Here is a 13,735-nt window from a genome sequence, read left to right on the forward strand (position 1 = left end):
TCCTTCTCGCCATTGAAGGTAAGTAAGTTCCTTCCGTCTCTTTTGGCATGGGGTGGGGTTGGGTTCTGGTACAGAAGGTCTATAGCTATTCCATAATACATGTTTTGGAGCTCCTATTCTGGAATAGGTGTTCTGGAACACCAATTTTGGAATAACTATTTTCGGAATTGGTGTTCCATAATAGATGTTCTGAAACAAGTGTTCCAGAATAACTATTCCAAAACACCAATTTTAGAATAATTATTCCAGAACAACTATTCCATAATGGTCATTCCAAAAAGCAAAAAAGAAAAAAAGAAAAAGAAATCATTTTCTAGAAAGCTTGTTTCGAAAACATGTCCACAACGTGAATGGGAAGCGTTGAAATGTACATGGTGTGAAGAGTTGGAGGAGGAGAGGGACTTCTGCGCTGAAACCTCTGGTGTGGAGAGATGGAGAAGAAGAGAAGAACTAGGAAGCATTGTGCGGAGAGATGGAGAAGAAGAGAAGAACTAGGAAGCAATGTGCACTACAGGAAGAAAAGAAGAACAAGTGGAAGGGTGCACAACTGCTGCGGGAGAAAGAAGATGAAGAAGGGGAAGAAGATATTGAAGGGGTAGGTTGGGACTTTTAAAAAGATGGGAGATGCAGGATGCGATTAAGGAGGTGCAGGATATAAAACCCCATGAAAAAATAGACTCAAATTTTAATTGGTTGAATGTAGTGTATCCAAAATCAAATTAAACTAATTATAAACAAATGCATGTGTTTTCAACTTGGGCCAAGGTTGAAAGTTTTGTTAATTGGCCCAATGCTTCTTTTGCCCAAGGCAATACGGAGCATTGCTATGTACATCCAGCAAAATTGCTAGTAAACCCAACAATTTTGTGATTTTTTCATTTTGCCCTTTCATAAAAGAGATACGAATCAGTTGATCCGTAAGTGTTTTTTTTTAAAAAAAAAAAATTCATACAAGTTATTAGCATGACAATCTAACCAATTGAGCTAATAGATCAATTCTATTATAAAATAAATAATGTTGTTATATATAACACTAAAATTTCTAATGTATATTTAATGCACATGTAAATTTAAATAATAAATTTTATGACAATTAATTTTGATATAAATCATACGAATTATTTAATCTATATATTTTTTATAAATAAAAAAATATTTACTATTAAAAAAATTAATTTATTAATAAAATGAAAAAAAATATTTTTGAATTTTTTTTAAAAAATACTTACGGATTAGAGTTAACTCATACAAATTATGTAATTCGTATGAGTCATGCAAATTAACTCATACGAATTACGTAATCCGTATGAGTTAATCTGCATGACTCATACGGATCACATAATCCGTGTGTGGTATACATATTATATAATTCGTAAAAATAAAAAATACTTAAGGGCATTTTGGAAATTTTGTTTTAAAGCTGGGTGCACGAGTCGGGTGCGCCTAGCAAAGCCCGACAATACGTTAAGACCCAAAATGGTGAAATGGAATGAGATTCTTCTTATTTCTCCACTTGCTGCCACTGGGGTGATTCGTCTTCATCCTTCATCGGCATTGCGCTTCACAAATTCTCAGTCTACGACTTGGGTGTGTATGTATTCATTTCTGCTTAGAGTTCAAAAGCCTCCGTTTTTTTATTATTATTTATATACTTGCTTGTTCCAATTCATCACTTTCTCTTAATTTGAGTTTATTTTCAATCGATTATGCTGTGTGCTTCTCCCTCTGTGCCGTAACACTTTCTAAGAAACCCAACATCAATTTTCAATTCCCATTTCCGTATTGCCCTTGATTTAATCGCATGGCTTATCTCATGATTTGGTTGGGATTACTTTTCTTTTTCCTTTTTTTTATGTATTAATAGTTTCATTCACAAGAACTCTTTATTCTCGGGGATTTTGTCTTAGTTGAATTAGCCGTTATGTTATGATAATGTTCTGGTATGTTTTTATATTTATTTTTGTTTGTTTCAGCTGTAACATTTGGCCAACCTTGATTAAACGATTTTAACTGAAATTGGGAAGGGTGTGAAGTTTTGATTGCTGTGTCTGCTTCTGCCAAGCATAGTCTTAGTGTGTTACCTGTGTATTTGTATGTTAGTTTGATAGATATAAACACATAGTAAGATTTATTTATGTTAAGCCCGTAAGGAGCAATGGATTTATCTCGAGCTCTCGAATTGATTTCTGTATATGAGAAGAGATAGGAAATTTGTGTGGCTATGTGCTCATTTTGTTTGGTTTTGTTATGGCCTTTATGGATTATGGATGCCGGTCAATGCTAGTGTCTATACTCAGAAGCTTCTACCCCCCTTCATCTTTGTGAGATAGATTAGAGTTTTTCCTAGGCTTTCAATGTTGGTGGAGAAGATGATTTTTCTTCTTTCTTTTTGATATTGGGAGGCTGAGAGTAGCGGTAGCTTGTTTTCATGTGCTTCTTTACTGTTCTTTGTTTCATTTGTTCTTTTGTGGATGCTATAGTTGGAACTTCTTATCCCCTTTTAAACTTCTCCACTTTCTCGTAATATTTTATTTATTTTGATTTTAAAAGAAAAATCCAATGCGCATATGATACAGTCTATAATTCTGTTCGAATTTCTAGTGTTATACACAATACTGCACCCTATTTACTTGTATTATCCTTGTGTTAATCTGTTTATGATAATTAGTATCCATTGTTATTTGAGTCTTACTGGTATAAATGTTTGATTTGCTTATTCAGTGGATTTCATTAAGTTGTGATAAACATGGGAAAAGACTCAAAGCCAAAGGAGTCCGGAGGCAAGGGAAAGGGGAAACAGGCTGCAAGTGGAAGTGATGAGAATGCTTCTAAGGGAAAAGGAAAAGGTGGGAAAGGTGGAGATGGGCTTGGTACTTGCACCTATGTCAAAGGTAAAAAAATTTCCCCATCCACGGATACCATTGTAACCATGATTAGTTCTTTTCATAGTTTGTCTTAGAATGACATTGACATCTTTTATGGCTTTTTATTCCTTTCAGCTAGGCATATCCTATGTGAGAAACAAGGTAAGATCAATGAAGCCTACAAGAAGCTGCAGGATGGTTGGCTTGGCAATGGAGACAAGGTCCCACCAGCTGAGTTTGCAAAGGTATTTTTCTTTGGCAAATGCCTGGGTAAGGAAGTACAGGTAGAAAGTTTTTTTATTGGGATGTGTAACAATGCTTTCCCCTATGATTTATACTAAAAACTTTCTCTTTTTTAGGGCACTGGTTAGCAAGACCCTTTTCTTTTGGTGGTCATACAATGATTTTTATTCTTGTTTCTTTTTTAAAATCCTTATTTGGTTTCTATGCGAGTAGGGCTGAGAATCTAATTTTGAGTTAAATATCAGAATTGTTTTCTGTCCCTGACCACCTGTTGTTAGAGATGTCAGTTAAGTTTGATGAATCATGAATGGCAATTCATTGAAAAGGATAAATAAGAATCTGTTCACTTGAAATTAACCTAGAGACAAAATATTTTGTCCAATTGGTTATTATCAATAGTATTTCACTGACTTCACAGGTAGCACAAGAGTATTCAGAATGTCCATCAGGAAAGAAGGGTGGAGACCTTGGATGGTTTCCCCGAGGAAAGATGGCTGGGCCATTTCAGGAAGTTGCCTTCAACACACCTGTTGGAGCTACTAGTGCTCCTTTCAAATCGACGTATTTCTCTTGTACTCTTAACTTTTATTTTCCTGATTAGCACCTGTGCCCCTTCTCTTCTTCATTTAGGCAGACCTGCTAATGTTTGTTTGGATGATGATGATGCAGGCATGGCTACCATATTATCTTAAGTGAAGGAAGAAAGAACTGATCCCCGAATAAGAACAAAACCGAATTTCAATGGCATCAGAGTGCTTAACTGTCTGATTAAAATTATCTGCTCCCTTTCCTTTTGTGATTGTGGTTGGGAATGTAAACCTGCAGTTTCTAGTATGTGTACTGATCTTGCTTTCTAATACTTAAGACAATTCAAATGTGAATGTGGATGGTTTGACTACATATGTGAGGTGTATTACTGCTTTGGTCCTATCCAAGTGGAACCCCAAATTTATCTTTTACGAAAGGTTTATGAGTAATTTTTTTTGACAAAAATGTGTTTTTAGTTTTTATACTTTTGGTCAAACGTGATCAAGGTTCTTATTCTTTCATGCCAATGAATTTCGTCATCATACTTAAAAAGGAAAAAAAAAGTCATGTGGATCTAATTCTTTTTTAAGAATTCATCATGTTGAACCTTTGGGAATCAAAGTCCACATGAAAAAAGTACACGGACCTTGATCACGTTTTACCGAAAATATAAAGATTAAAAATACAATAATCGTAGTCCTTATCTTTCTTGTAATATTTCTCAAAGATGAATTTGTTGGTGTAAAAACATGGTCAATAATTATGCCTAAGATAATCTTACCTTTGAGAAAGATTTATGTAAAATTATGCCATTTTTTTTTAACCTAAAGTATGTTTTAGTCCTTATGTCTCTATTTTGTGGCGAATTTGCTCTGCCAGGAAACTAATAGGGACTAGAATATAAATAGAATAATAAAAAAAAAAGGTTCGTGTGGGGATTAAAATAGAGTTTTTAGGTATAAGGATCAAAACGAAAAGTTGGACTTATGTATAGAGACCAATTATTAATTAAACCAAAAATATTTGATTTAAACTAAAAGTTTTTGCTAAATATATGAAGTGTACAAACTTGATTAATATAATTTAAAAAGTTTATAGTAACAAAAAAATTAAAAAGTTTATACTTTGTCAAATTAATTTTATTTCAAATTCATTCTAAAAACATTGTTAAATAGAGTAAGTAGATTCAATTCTCTCTCTGCATATACGAACCAAATTAATTTTAAATGCTTTTATAAAAACAATAAATAAATGGGTTCTGTTTTTTTTTTTTTTTTTTGAAAAATTGTGCTCATGATAACTTTTGTGCGTGTTAACGTATCCACCGTCAAATTTATTAGTTAGTTTTATATGATTGCTTATTGTTAACCTTGCAATTCAATTGTTTTATCCAAATACATTAATTTTGTACTTTTTCGTCTTATCAACATTATTTGTAAACCAACATGTCATTTGAATAAGTGGAATTAGATGCCATTAAAAATAAATATTTTTTTCTAATATAATTTATTTTATACGGGTAAGATTCAAATTTTGGACAACTTACTAAGCAACAGAAGTCGTTAAGACTCATTAAATGCAGTAACTCTTTTTACAAAATCTAAAGAGATGCAATATATTTATAACAAATTATATAATATTAATTTTTGTGTCTTTGTTACTCTTCATCATTATGACATGTAATAAATGTAAGAGAGGTATAGACGCATACAAAATTGTACAAACTACTGTATGAATTGTACAAATAACATTTGTCAAATCTAAATGGAGATTGTTTGGAAAAACTCCTGAAACATTTCTCAACTTTAATTTACTCTGGAGCCTCCTGTAAAAGTGAAAACGATCGGTGTGTGTTGGAACATGAAATTCTCATTGCTGAAGTCAGAGTATAACATCAACGGTAAGTATGATGTTTGTGTCCTTTGTACCTCTCTGGTATTCTAACTTAAGAGTTTTGAAAGCCAAACCGAATCAGCCAATTTGACCAGGAACAAATCATGTGTATGATCGAATGCTTTTTAAAACTTGGTAAATTCTTAAATCAGTTTAAAACCATTGAATCAACCAAAAACTGGGTAAACCCAGTAAATTAACCGATTTGGCTTAAAACTCTTTTTTTTAAAAAAAAAAACTTTCAAAACCACTTCATTTTTGTTTAAAAAAATTATAACTTATAACACTTTTAAGTAAATTTTATTTTTAGTATTATCAATTTATGGATATTATGTTATTTTTTGTTCAACATTAATAAGATATTATATTAAAATATTAAAAAATATATTTTTTTAAAATCGGTTCGACTCCAGTTGAACCATTGACTATTAACTAGTTCGATGACCGGTCCGACAACATTGATTTTAACTAATATCTTATGCAAGTGCGTTTAAATACAGAAGTCGCTCACATGCTACCTGTTATTGTAGTCATTCCCATAAATGCTAATATATCATGCACTCAATAACCGTAAAATAGTGATGACAGAGAGAGTTTTTTGTTTTGTGGTTTCTGTATGAAATCATATAAATTTAAAATCAATAACAATTCTATCGTACAACAAAATTTGCAAAACTTGTAAGCTAGTTTTGACAGTCATGACAGCATTCATGACCATAGCTACTTATTGCCAACTATTACTGTCTACAAGCTTAAGACCCCAGCTCATATCCTCACAGTGCCTTACATGTGGAACAAGTGCACCAGTATCAGTTCCTCTCTTAGCTTTGCAATCATAGAAGGGAGGAGCATGGAAGCACGGCTCCATCGACATGGCACGTTGACAAGGAGGATCAGGAGCTGTTCCATTCTCGGGCTTGTACAGTATCCACGGTTTCAACCCTCCAAGCCCCTGAGCTACGTAGCCGAAAGTAGACCATGAGCTCGTGACCAACATGTCGGTCAAGCTCAAGAGGTACATTTCGGCCCAAGCTTTTTGGTTGTGCATCTTCTTCTCTGTTTGTTGATGCCCTTCATGGCTTGGCTGGTAAATGCCAACAACTTCTCCTGTCACAGTAGGATGTTCCAAAAACATGTCTCTCACCATGTCAAAATAACCAGAGCTCAAGGAAGTCATCAGCACAGCTTTTGACTTCGGCTTTGCCAATGAATTGACAATATCCCCCTTTCGGTTAACATCAGGCAAAAGATTCTCCTTCAAAGAGCAAGCTAAGATCTGATCCAACACATGTTGAAATGGACCAGTTCCAGTGTCAAAAACTCTTATCTGGATGCCTACTCTTTCATCAACCTTAGCTAAATAAGCTTGATAATATCTGCTAACAAGTCCCCATACTTTGTTGGTGGGGTGGAACAGATATCTACCCAAGAAATGAAAAACTGTTTCCTTGTTTGGGAAGAGATCACTTAGTTGCTTCTCAAAAGATGGCATCAAGAATAGAGATGGGACAAAATAGTTATCTGTCCTTACCACTAACCATGGAACTTTCTGAAGAAAAGCTTGGTCTTCATCACAGAAGAAAAGTTTGTCCTGATCATCATAGTCATGTGCTAGATGAAGGTAGACAAAAGAGGGTACCATGGAGTTTGTGGTTGATTTATTTTTTAGCATTTGCCCATAACACTGATCAGATTTCTGACCAAAATTGGGAAATTGACTGTTGAGAGGGAAATTAGGAGGGAGAAGCCAGGAAACATGTGGAAACGGTTCGCAAAAAAGATCCCCCATGTCAACTCCAGGATCAACCAATAGAACACGATCCGTGAGGAGAGCGTATAGAAACACAGAAGCTAAGGTCAATATCCTATTCCCTAACCCACTATATGAAATCCATACCACATATTTACATTCTGGGGACTCACTTACATGTCCTGACCTGAGATCTTTCACCGTTTTGTTATAGGATTCAGTGTAAGGTCCACATTTTTTGTGGAGAGCTTCATATTTTCTCAATCTAGAAATGAGGTAAGATGAAGGATTTCCCGATAGTCCTTTGCTATATGTGGCCGAATGATACCTGCTGAGACAAGATTGTTCATCAAATCCATCTGCTAAAAGGCCACCAAGTAGTTTATCTTTTTGCAACTCAACAGAATCAGAAACGTCACCTGCAAATCACAAAAGATGAATTCCATTATCAAACCACAATATTCATTCATGTACAGAAGCAGAAAATCAAACATCTAAAAAAACTGGGAATGGGAAATCAGTTCACAACAACAACAAAAGTCATCCCAATAGGTGAAGTCAGGTACATGAATTACACAGCGCTATTGAACTCAGCTAAAAACCAAACTATCAGGAAAAATCATTTTATTAATTTTCAACAAAAAAAATATATGCACTTAATCTCCTTCATCATGTTCATTCTTAGAATTTGGAGTTTGGGCCTAACAAACTCAAAAGCTAGTTCATGCAGTGAGAGTTGCTCCCACTTATATATATTATCTCGGTCATATCATTAGTCAATATGAGATCTATAACACCCCTTCACACTAACAATGGAATATCTTGAGCATGAGTTTGCAACTGTACAGGTAGTCCGATGACCAGATAGATCCAATAACAACAACCACTAGGATGTACTGTACTGTCAAATTTTAGATCTAGACCTAACTCAAACCCAAAAGATAATTGATGAGATGATTCTTGTCATTCACTTATATATACTATTTTGTTCATATCATCAATTCATCATTAGTGAACATGAGATCTCCAAACATTCATTGACTTATGCAATGCATACATTCTATGAAACAAAACTAAAAAAACGAAAAATGCATATAAATAAGAGAGCACAGCAACAAGACAAGTATTTTGATTTGTAGGTATCGAACACGATACCGAGGGATATACAACACTTACACATCCTATTCAATTAACTAAACTAAACCCGCTTGATATCAGCAAGACAAGTATAAAACCACTTGCAACAAACAAAAAAAAAGTCAACATCGATCTTCATCTTGTGAATCATCAGCAACAAATCCAACATAGCAGTCACACATTCACAGACGTTACATTACCTTACGTTACACTACACTACATTACACAAAAATGCAAACAAATGAGACATAAATTGGAAGATCTAAGCTTCATAAAGTGTCTACCAAGTTTAAAAAAAGACATCAAGACCAAATCATAAACAATTAAAGAAGAAAAAGAACCTTGTTGAGTTTGTTTGAGTTGGAGCAGAGTCTTTGCTGTGGAAGCTGATTGGATGGGAGGGTGTGGGAGAAGGAAGGTGAGGGAGAAGAGGAAGATGGAGAAGAAAAAGAGTGCCATGAGGCGCGTGAGAGGGAATCTCCGGCTGGAGCGCGTGTCGGAATCCGAATCTGGGAGGCCATCGTCGTCGTGGCTCCTGTTACGCCAGTGCCTCTTCATGTGCACTGTGTCGGTGTGCTTCTTCTTCTTCCAAACACGGTGCTGTCGTGTGGTGTGTTACAATTACACCACTCTGGAGTTGGAGATCCCTTCTATAACTATAACACCACTCATCATGTCACAAATTTTGACTCAACCCTTCACTGTTGTTATTCTCTGAAAAATTATTCTGCCATGATTGGTAGTTTAAATATTTTTGTTTGCTAACTTGTAGATTAATTTATTTACCGAAAATTTATATTCTAAGTTCATTTTATAATTTAATCAGAACACAGTTAGAGTGTAATTTTTTTTATAACCATAGTGGGAGTGTAATAAGTTGTTACAATATATTTCACTTATTAATGGCTGAATAAGTTTAAAAAATATTTTTAATATGATTTTTTATCAGTTAATATTGTAAAAAAATGATATTAACAATATCTAAAAAAATCTTCTTGTTTTTACATAAATTAAAATTATACTTTTAATTCTCTAAATTTAGTTTTTAAGTTTCAATTTATTTATTTAATTTTTTCAGTTAACTTAACTATATGAATTGATTTTTGGATTAAATATATTTTGGTCCTACCATGTGTCAAAATAGGAGAAAAAATTGTGAAAATGTTAAATATAAGATAAGATTGGAAATACAAACCTCTAAACTCCATCACCAACCCTAGGCTAATGAGTTTCTTCAATATATAAATGAAAGTATTATATACCTTTACTGGAAATCAAAATAACAATATGTTTACCATTATTAAATAAAACAATTTTACACACTCATTCAATCACAAATTACCATTTAAATTACTTTAAAATAATAATTTTAAAAATTAACAAATTTATTATATATGATAAATTATAATTTGAATGAATGATTATATAAAAAATTTTATTGTCAGTACATAACTTTTTTTCTATTAATAATATTATTGATAAATTAATATTAATATTATTATTATTAGCAGTAATTCACAAATATTGTACAAATTAATAATTTAACGTGTTGGCTAAGCGTATAAATTAATAAAGATCTTTTGATTAAGTTAAATATAAAGTATGAATATCTCTTTTATTTGAAGTGTAGTAGTATCGAACACATTTCTAACATCAATACTCTTCAACTCATATCCAACACTTTTATCTGTTAAAAAATATTTTTTTATTGGTTTGAACACTTAAACTAATACATTTTATCGGACAACTCTACTTGAATGGACACACATTAATAGTAAAACTTTGGTTATGATAATGCAAAATAAGCTAATCAAACACCCACGTTGTCTTGCTAATTTCATCATAGAAGTTACCTATTTAATAATCCACAAAGAAATAAAGATAACCATGTGCAAATAAATACTTCATACAAGAACTTGTTTTGTTCAAGCCTTTTTTTTTTTGTGAAAGTTGGTCACGCCTACTAAACATTATGAAATGCTTTCAAAGTAAGAGAAATCTTACTCTTTATAACTTTTTTTTATGTGTTTACTCTTTATAACTATGCATACAGTATTGTCTTATTTTTAATATTATAATTGAAGTATACACATTCAACAGTACAAAATAAGAAAATTTCCTTGCTTCAACATCAAGAATTTTCTATAGTGCACCCACACACTTTGGTCTAACCTCTAACAACAACGCTATATTGCCACAAACATAAAATGGTCAAAACACTCATGGATCGGTGGTCAATTAAAATTTCACCGACAAAACTCATCCTTGAATTCTTAACTCTCATTTTTACCCATATACTAAACCTAACTTCACAGTTGAATTGGATACGTTTGTGAGATACAAGTTAGTAACATTTTGTTGTTGGAATGTCTCTGAGTTGCTTTTTTTTCAGTTTTCACCTACAACTAAGGATGGATTGAGCTGGGAGCCGAAAAGAAAACAAACTAAACAAACAGCTTTGCTGAATTTGCTTGCATATTTAAGCTACCTTTCATGGGTGCTTAATAAGTAACCATAAGTTTTGTTGCTTCAGCTCAAATGCTCTAGAACATCACACATCTGTCATTAAAGGATGATCATCATCTGAGGTAACAAATTCACCAGCCCCACTTCCCACTTCAATTGAGCTACAGCCAGGAGCCCTTGAATGTTTTATCTGATTCCTAACAACTATCTTGTTATTCCACATGCCTTTATTTGCATAAATATTAGACATAGCAACACTGTCACCCACATAGCCAGGGTCCAGCTTGAGTAGCTTTTGCCTCACTTCTGCAGCTAGTTCTAATTCACCATGAACACTGCAAGCCCCCAACAAGGTTCGCCAGACAACCGCATTTGGTGGCACCAGCATCTCGATAATGAAGTCATAGGCATCTCTCAGATGCCCTCCTCTGCATAAGAGATCCACCATGCAGCCAAAGTGAGCCTCTCTGGGCTGAATACCATAAACTTCACTCATACTTCTAAAATGCAACTTCCCTTCCTCAACCAACCCTGCATGGCTGCAAGCCATTAAAACTCCGATGAACGTTACATCATTTGGGGTCATGACACAATCATCCTTGTCCCTCCTTGCGCTCATTTCCAAGAAAAGTTGAAGAGCCTCGCGTGCTTGCCCATGTACCGCATGCCCCACAATCATGGAAGTCCAAGTTGTGACATCCTTGTTTCTCATGCCATCAAACACCTTCCTGGCTCTCACAACATCCCCACATTTAGCATACATGTTTATAAGAGCATTATCCAAACACAAATCTCTGTTCATCACTTGTTTCCGCCGCACAAAACCATGGATCCATTCACCCATTTTGAGTGCCCCGGTCTCAGCACAGGCAGAGAGAGCAACAGTCACAGTGACCTGATCAGGTTCCACATTGTTCATCTGCATCTCTCTGAAAAGTTGCAAAGCTCTCCCAGGCTTGTGGTTGTCTACATAGGCAGAAATCAAGGATGTCCAGCATATAATATTCTTAGCAGGTATTTCGTCGAACACTTGGTGTGCATCACGCAGGTTGCTGCGTTGCGCGTACGTTTTCAAAAGGGTTGTCTGGAGTTGAACTATGGGCTGGTACCCAAGTTTTATAATGAGGGTATGAAGTTGTTTTCCTTGGGTGGAGGGGTGTTTGTGGTTGCAGGCTTTGAGGGCATACAGCAGAGAAAAACTGTCAATGAGGTTGAGAGTGGGTTTTTTTCTTAAGAAGGATCTGAAGAGTAGAAGCACCTTGGCGTGCCTGTTACATTCAAGGTGGTTCTTAAGGGTTTGGTTGGGTTTTGGTGGTTTCAGGCTAATGGGGGTCTCAGCTTTGTGATGCCACGTGGACATGGGGCGATGAACCAACTTGTTCACACTCCTTCGAAGCAAAATGCTGAACCATTTCAATTTCAAGTGCGTCATGACTCATGAATGTCACAGTTTTGTTCTGCCATGTTATGTGTATAATTAACACAACAACCTTTAGAACTTCTCTTCGGGTAAGGTTATTGAAAAATCAAACCGCAATCTCTTATTTTTATGTGTTTCTTATTTATTTATTTATAAGAATTTAACATAATATCAAGAGATTTATAATATTCATATATTTTGTTCAATCAACCGAATCAAATCATCTTTATTCACGTCTTTCTTATTTGAATGTTGTTGAAGACTTAAAAGTAAGAAAAACAAATTATTAAAATTAAATCAACTCATAAAAATAATTGAATTTACTTTTTTACGTTTCGTATGCACAAATAATGATTTTTAACTTTCAAATAAAACTATTATAAGAAAGACTGTACATTAATTAAGGACTCATTTATGACTTTTTTTTTAAGCACTCAAGTACCACTTTCAACAAGACTCACCATGTTTTACTAAAAATAGAAAGGGATTCAAAGTTTTGTAGAAAGTAATATTTGTTAGAAAAATAAAATAAAATAAAATAAATAAAAGAGAATAAAATGTAAAGTCTTAAACTAAATAACAAAATAACATAGCAAAGTAACTTCAGAATGACAGAATCAATAATGCAATGTAACATATAATAACTACAAACTACAAAGGAGAATAATTTAAGGGAGAAATTTTTAATTAGACTGGACTGAAGCGCGCGCAAACGTATTTTTAGAGAGAAAACATTCCCACTGCACGGGTAGAAAAATTTGATTGTGTTTCTCTGTCAAGATACGACAATGTGTTGGTTCTGATCGTGTGTAGTGAAAGAATACCCAAACCTTTTGAACACCTATGTTCTGCTCTCAAAAATATCTTTTTTATAAGAAAGGAAAAGACAAAATCTAGAGAGAAAGAAAGTAAATTGTTTATTCTATTGTGTGTGTTTTCTAGAAAGGAGGAAAGAGATATAAATAGACATAGACCCCTTATGCAACAACAAAAAATCACACGGTTGAAAACCAACTTACATATATCAAAACAACGTAACAAATTGCATTGACCCATTAAAGCAAAATCATAGAAAATATAGGAAATCTAATTTTACGTAACATATTCTAAAACAAATAGTTTATTTTTAAAAACAGAATTAATATGAGTAACATATTTTTATAAATTTTAAATTATAAAACAAATATTTACTAACATTCCGCCACATAATTTAAAATTTTAAAATATTTTTTTAAAAATATAATTTGTATAGAAATGTAAAAAAAAAAAAAGAGCAAGTGCTATTGTATTTCAGTATAAAGAATTTTCCAAGTTTGAGTCTTATACCTAGTGTTTATGAACTTTCACCCAAGAAAAATGTAGTGACTTAATTGTCTTGAACTACACCTTCTTTAACCAGACTTTAGTACATAACCCTTATAATATTAGCGTTCA

At 33.6% G+C, this 13,735-nt stretch overlaps 3 protein-coding genes across 4 annotated transcripts; 1 reads left to right on the forward strand and 2 right to left on the reverse strand.

Annotated features, from left to right (window-relative positions):
• The first annotated feature begins 1,490 nt into the window (after positions 1-1,490).
• LOC100801197 (FKBP-like peptidyl-prolyl cis-trans isomerase family protein) lies at positions 1,491-4,359 on the forward strand. 2 transcript variants are annotated; one of them, NM_001354182.1, is made up of 5 exons: positions 1,491-1,591; positions 2,722-2,891; positions 3,000-3,109; positions 3,526-3,668; positions 3,777-4,359. In NM_001354182.1, exons 2-5 carry the CDS (start codon positions 2,747-2,749, stop codon positions 3,817-3,819), a joined length of 441 nt encoding a protein of 146 aa, NP_001341111.1. In that variant the 5' UTR covers positions 1,491-1,591; positions 2,722-2,746; the 3' UTR covers positions 3,820-4,359. The 2 variants fall into 2 exon arrangements, with proteins under 2 accessions (NP_001341111.1, NP_001341112.1); NM_001354183.1 differs by having other exon boundaries at positions 1,491-1,587.
• Positions 4,360-6,159: 1,800 nt separating this feature from the next.
• LOC100775878 (galactoside 2-alpha-L-fucosyltransferase) lies at positions 6,160-9,131 on the reverse strand. The gene is made up of 2 exons (XM_006581912.4): positions 8,757-9,131; positions 6,160-7,697 (listed from the first exon to the last, which is right to left on the reverse strand). Exons 1-2 carry the CDS (start codon positions 8,971-8,973, stop codon positions 6,253-6,255), a joined length of 1,662 nt encoding a protein of 553 aa, XP_006581975.1. The 5' UTR covers positions 8,974-9,131; the 3' UTR covers positions 6,160-6,252.
• A 1,835-nt stretch (positions 9,132-10,966) lies between these two features.
• LOC102668293 (putative pentatricopeptide repeat-containing protein At1g74400) lies at positions 10,967-12,313 on the reverse strand. Its single transcript, XM_006582480.3, has one exon. The coding sequence runs from the start codon at positions 12,311-12,313 to the stop codon at positions 10,967-10,969; it is 1,347 nt and encodes a 448-aa protein (XP_006582543.1).
• Positions 12,314-13,735: the final 1,422 nt, after the last annotated feature.

The sequence above is a fragment of the Glycine max genome, chromosome 6, assembly GCF_000004515.6.
Source record: "Glycine max cultivar Williams 82 chromosome 6, Glycine_max_v4.0, whole genome shotgun sequence".
Taxonomy (NCBI): Eukaryota; Viridiplantae; Streptophyta; class Magnoliopsida; order Fabales; family Fabaceae; genus Glycine; species Glycine max.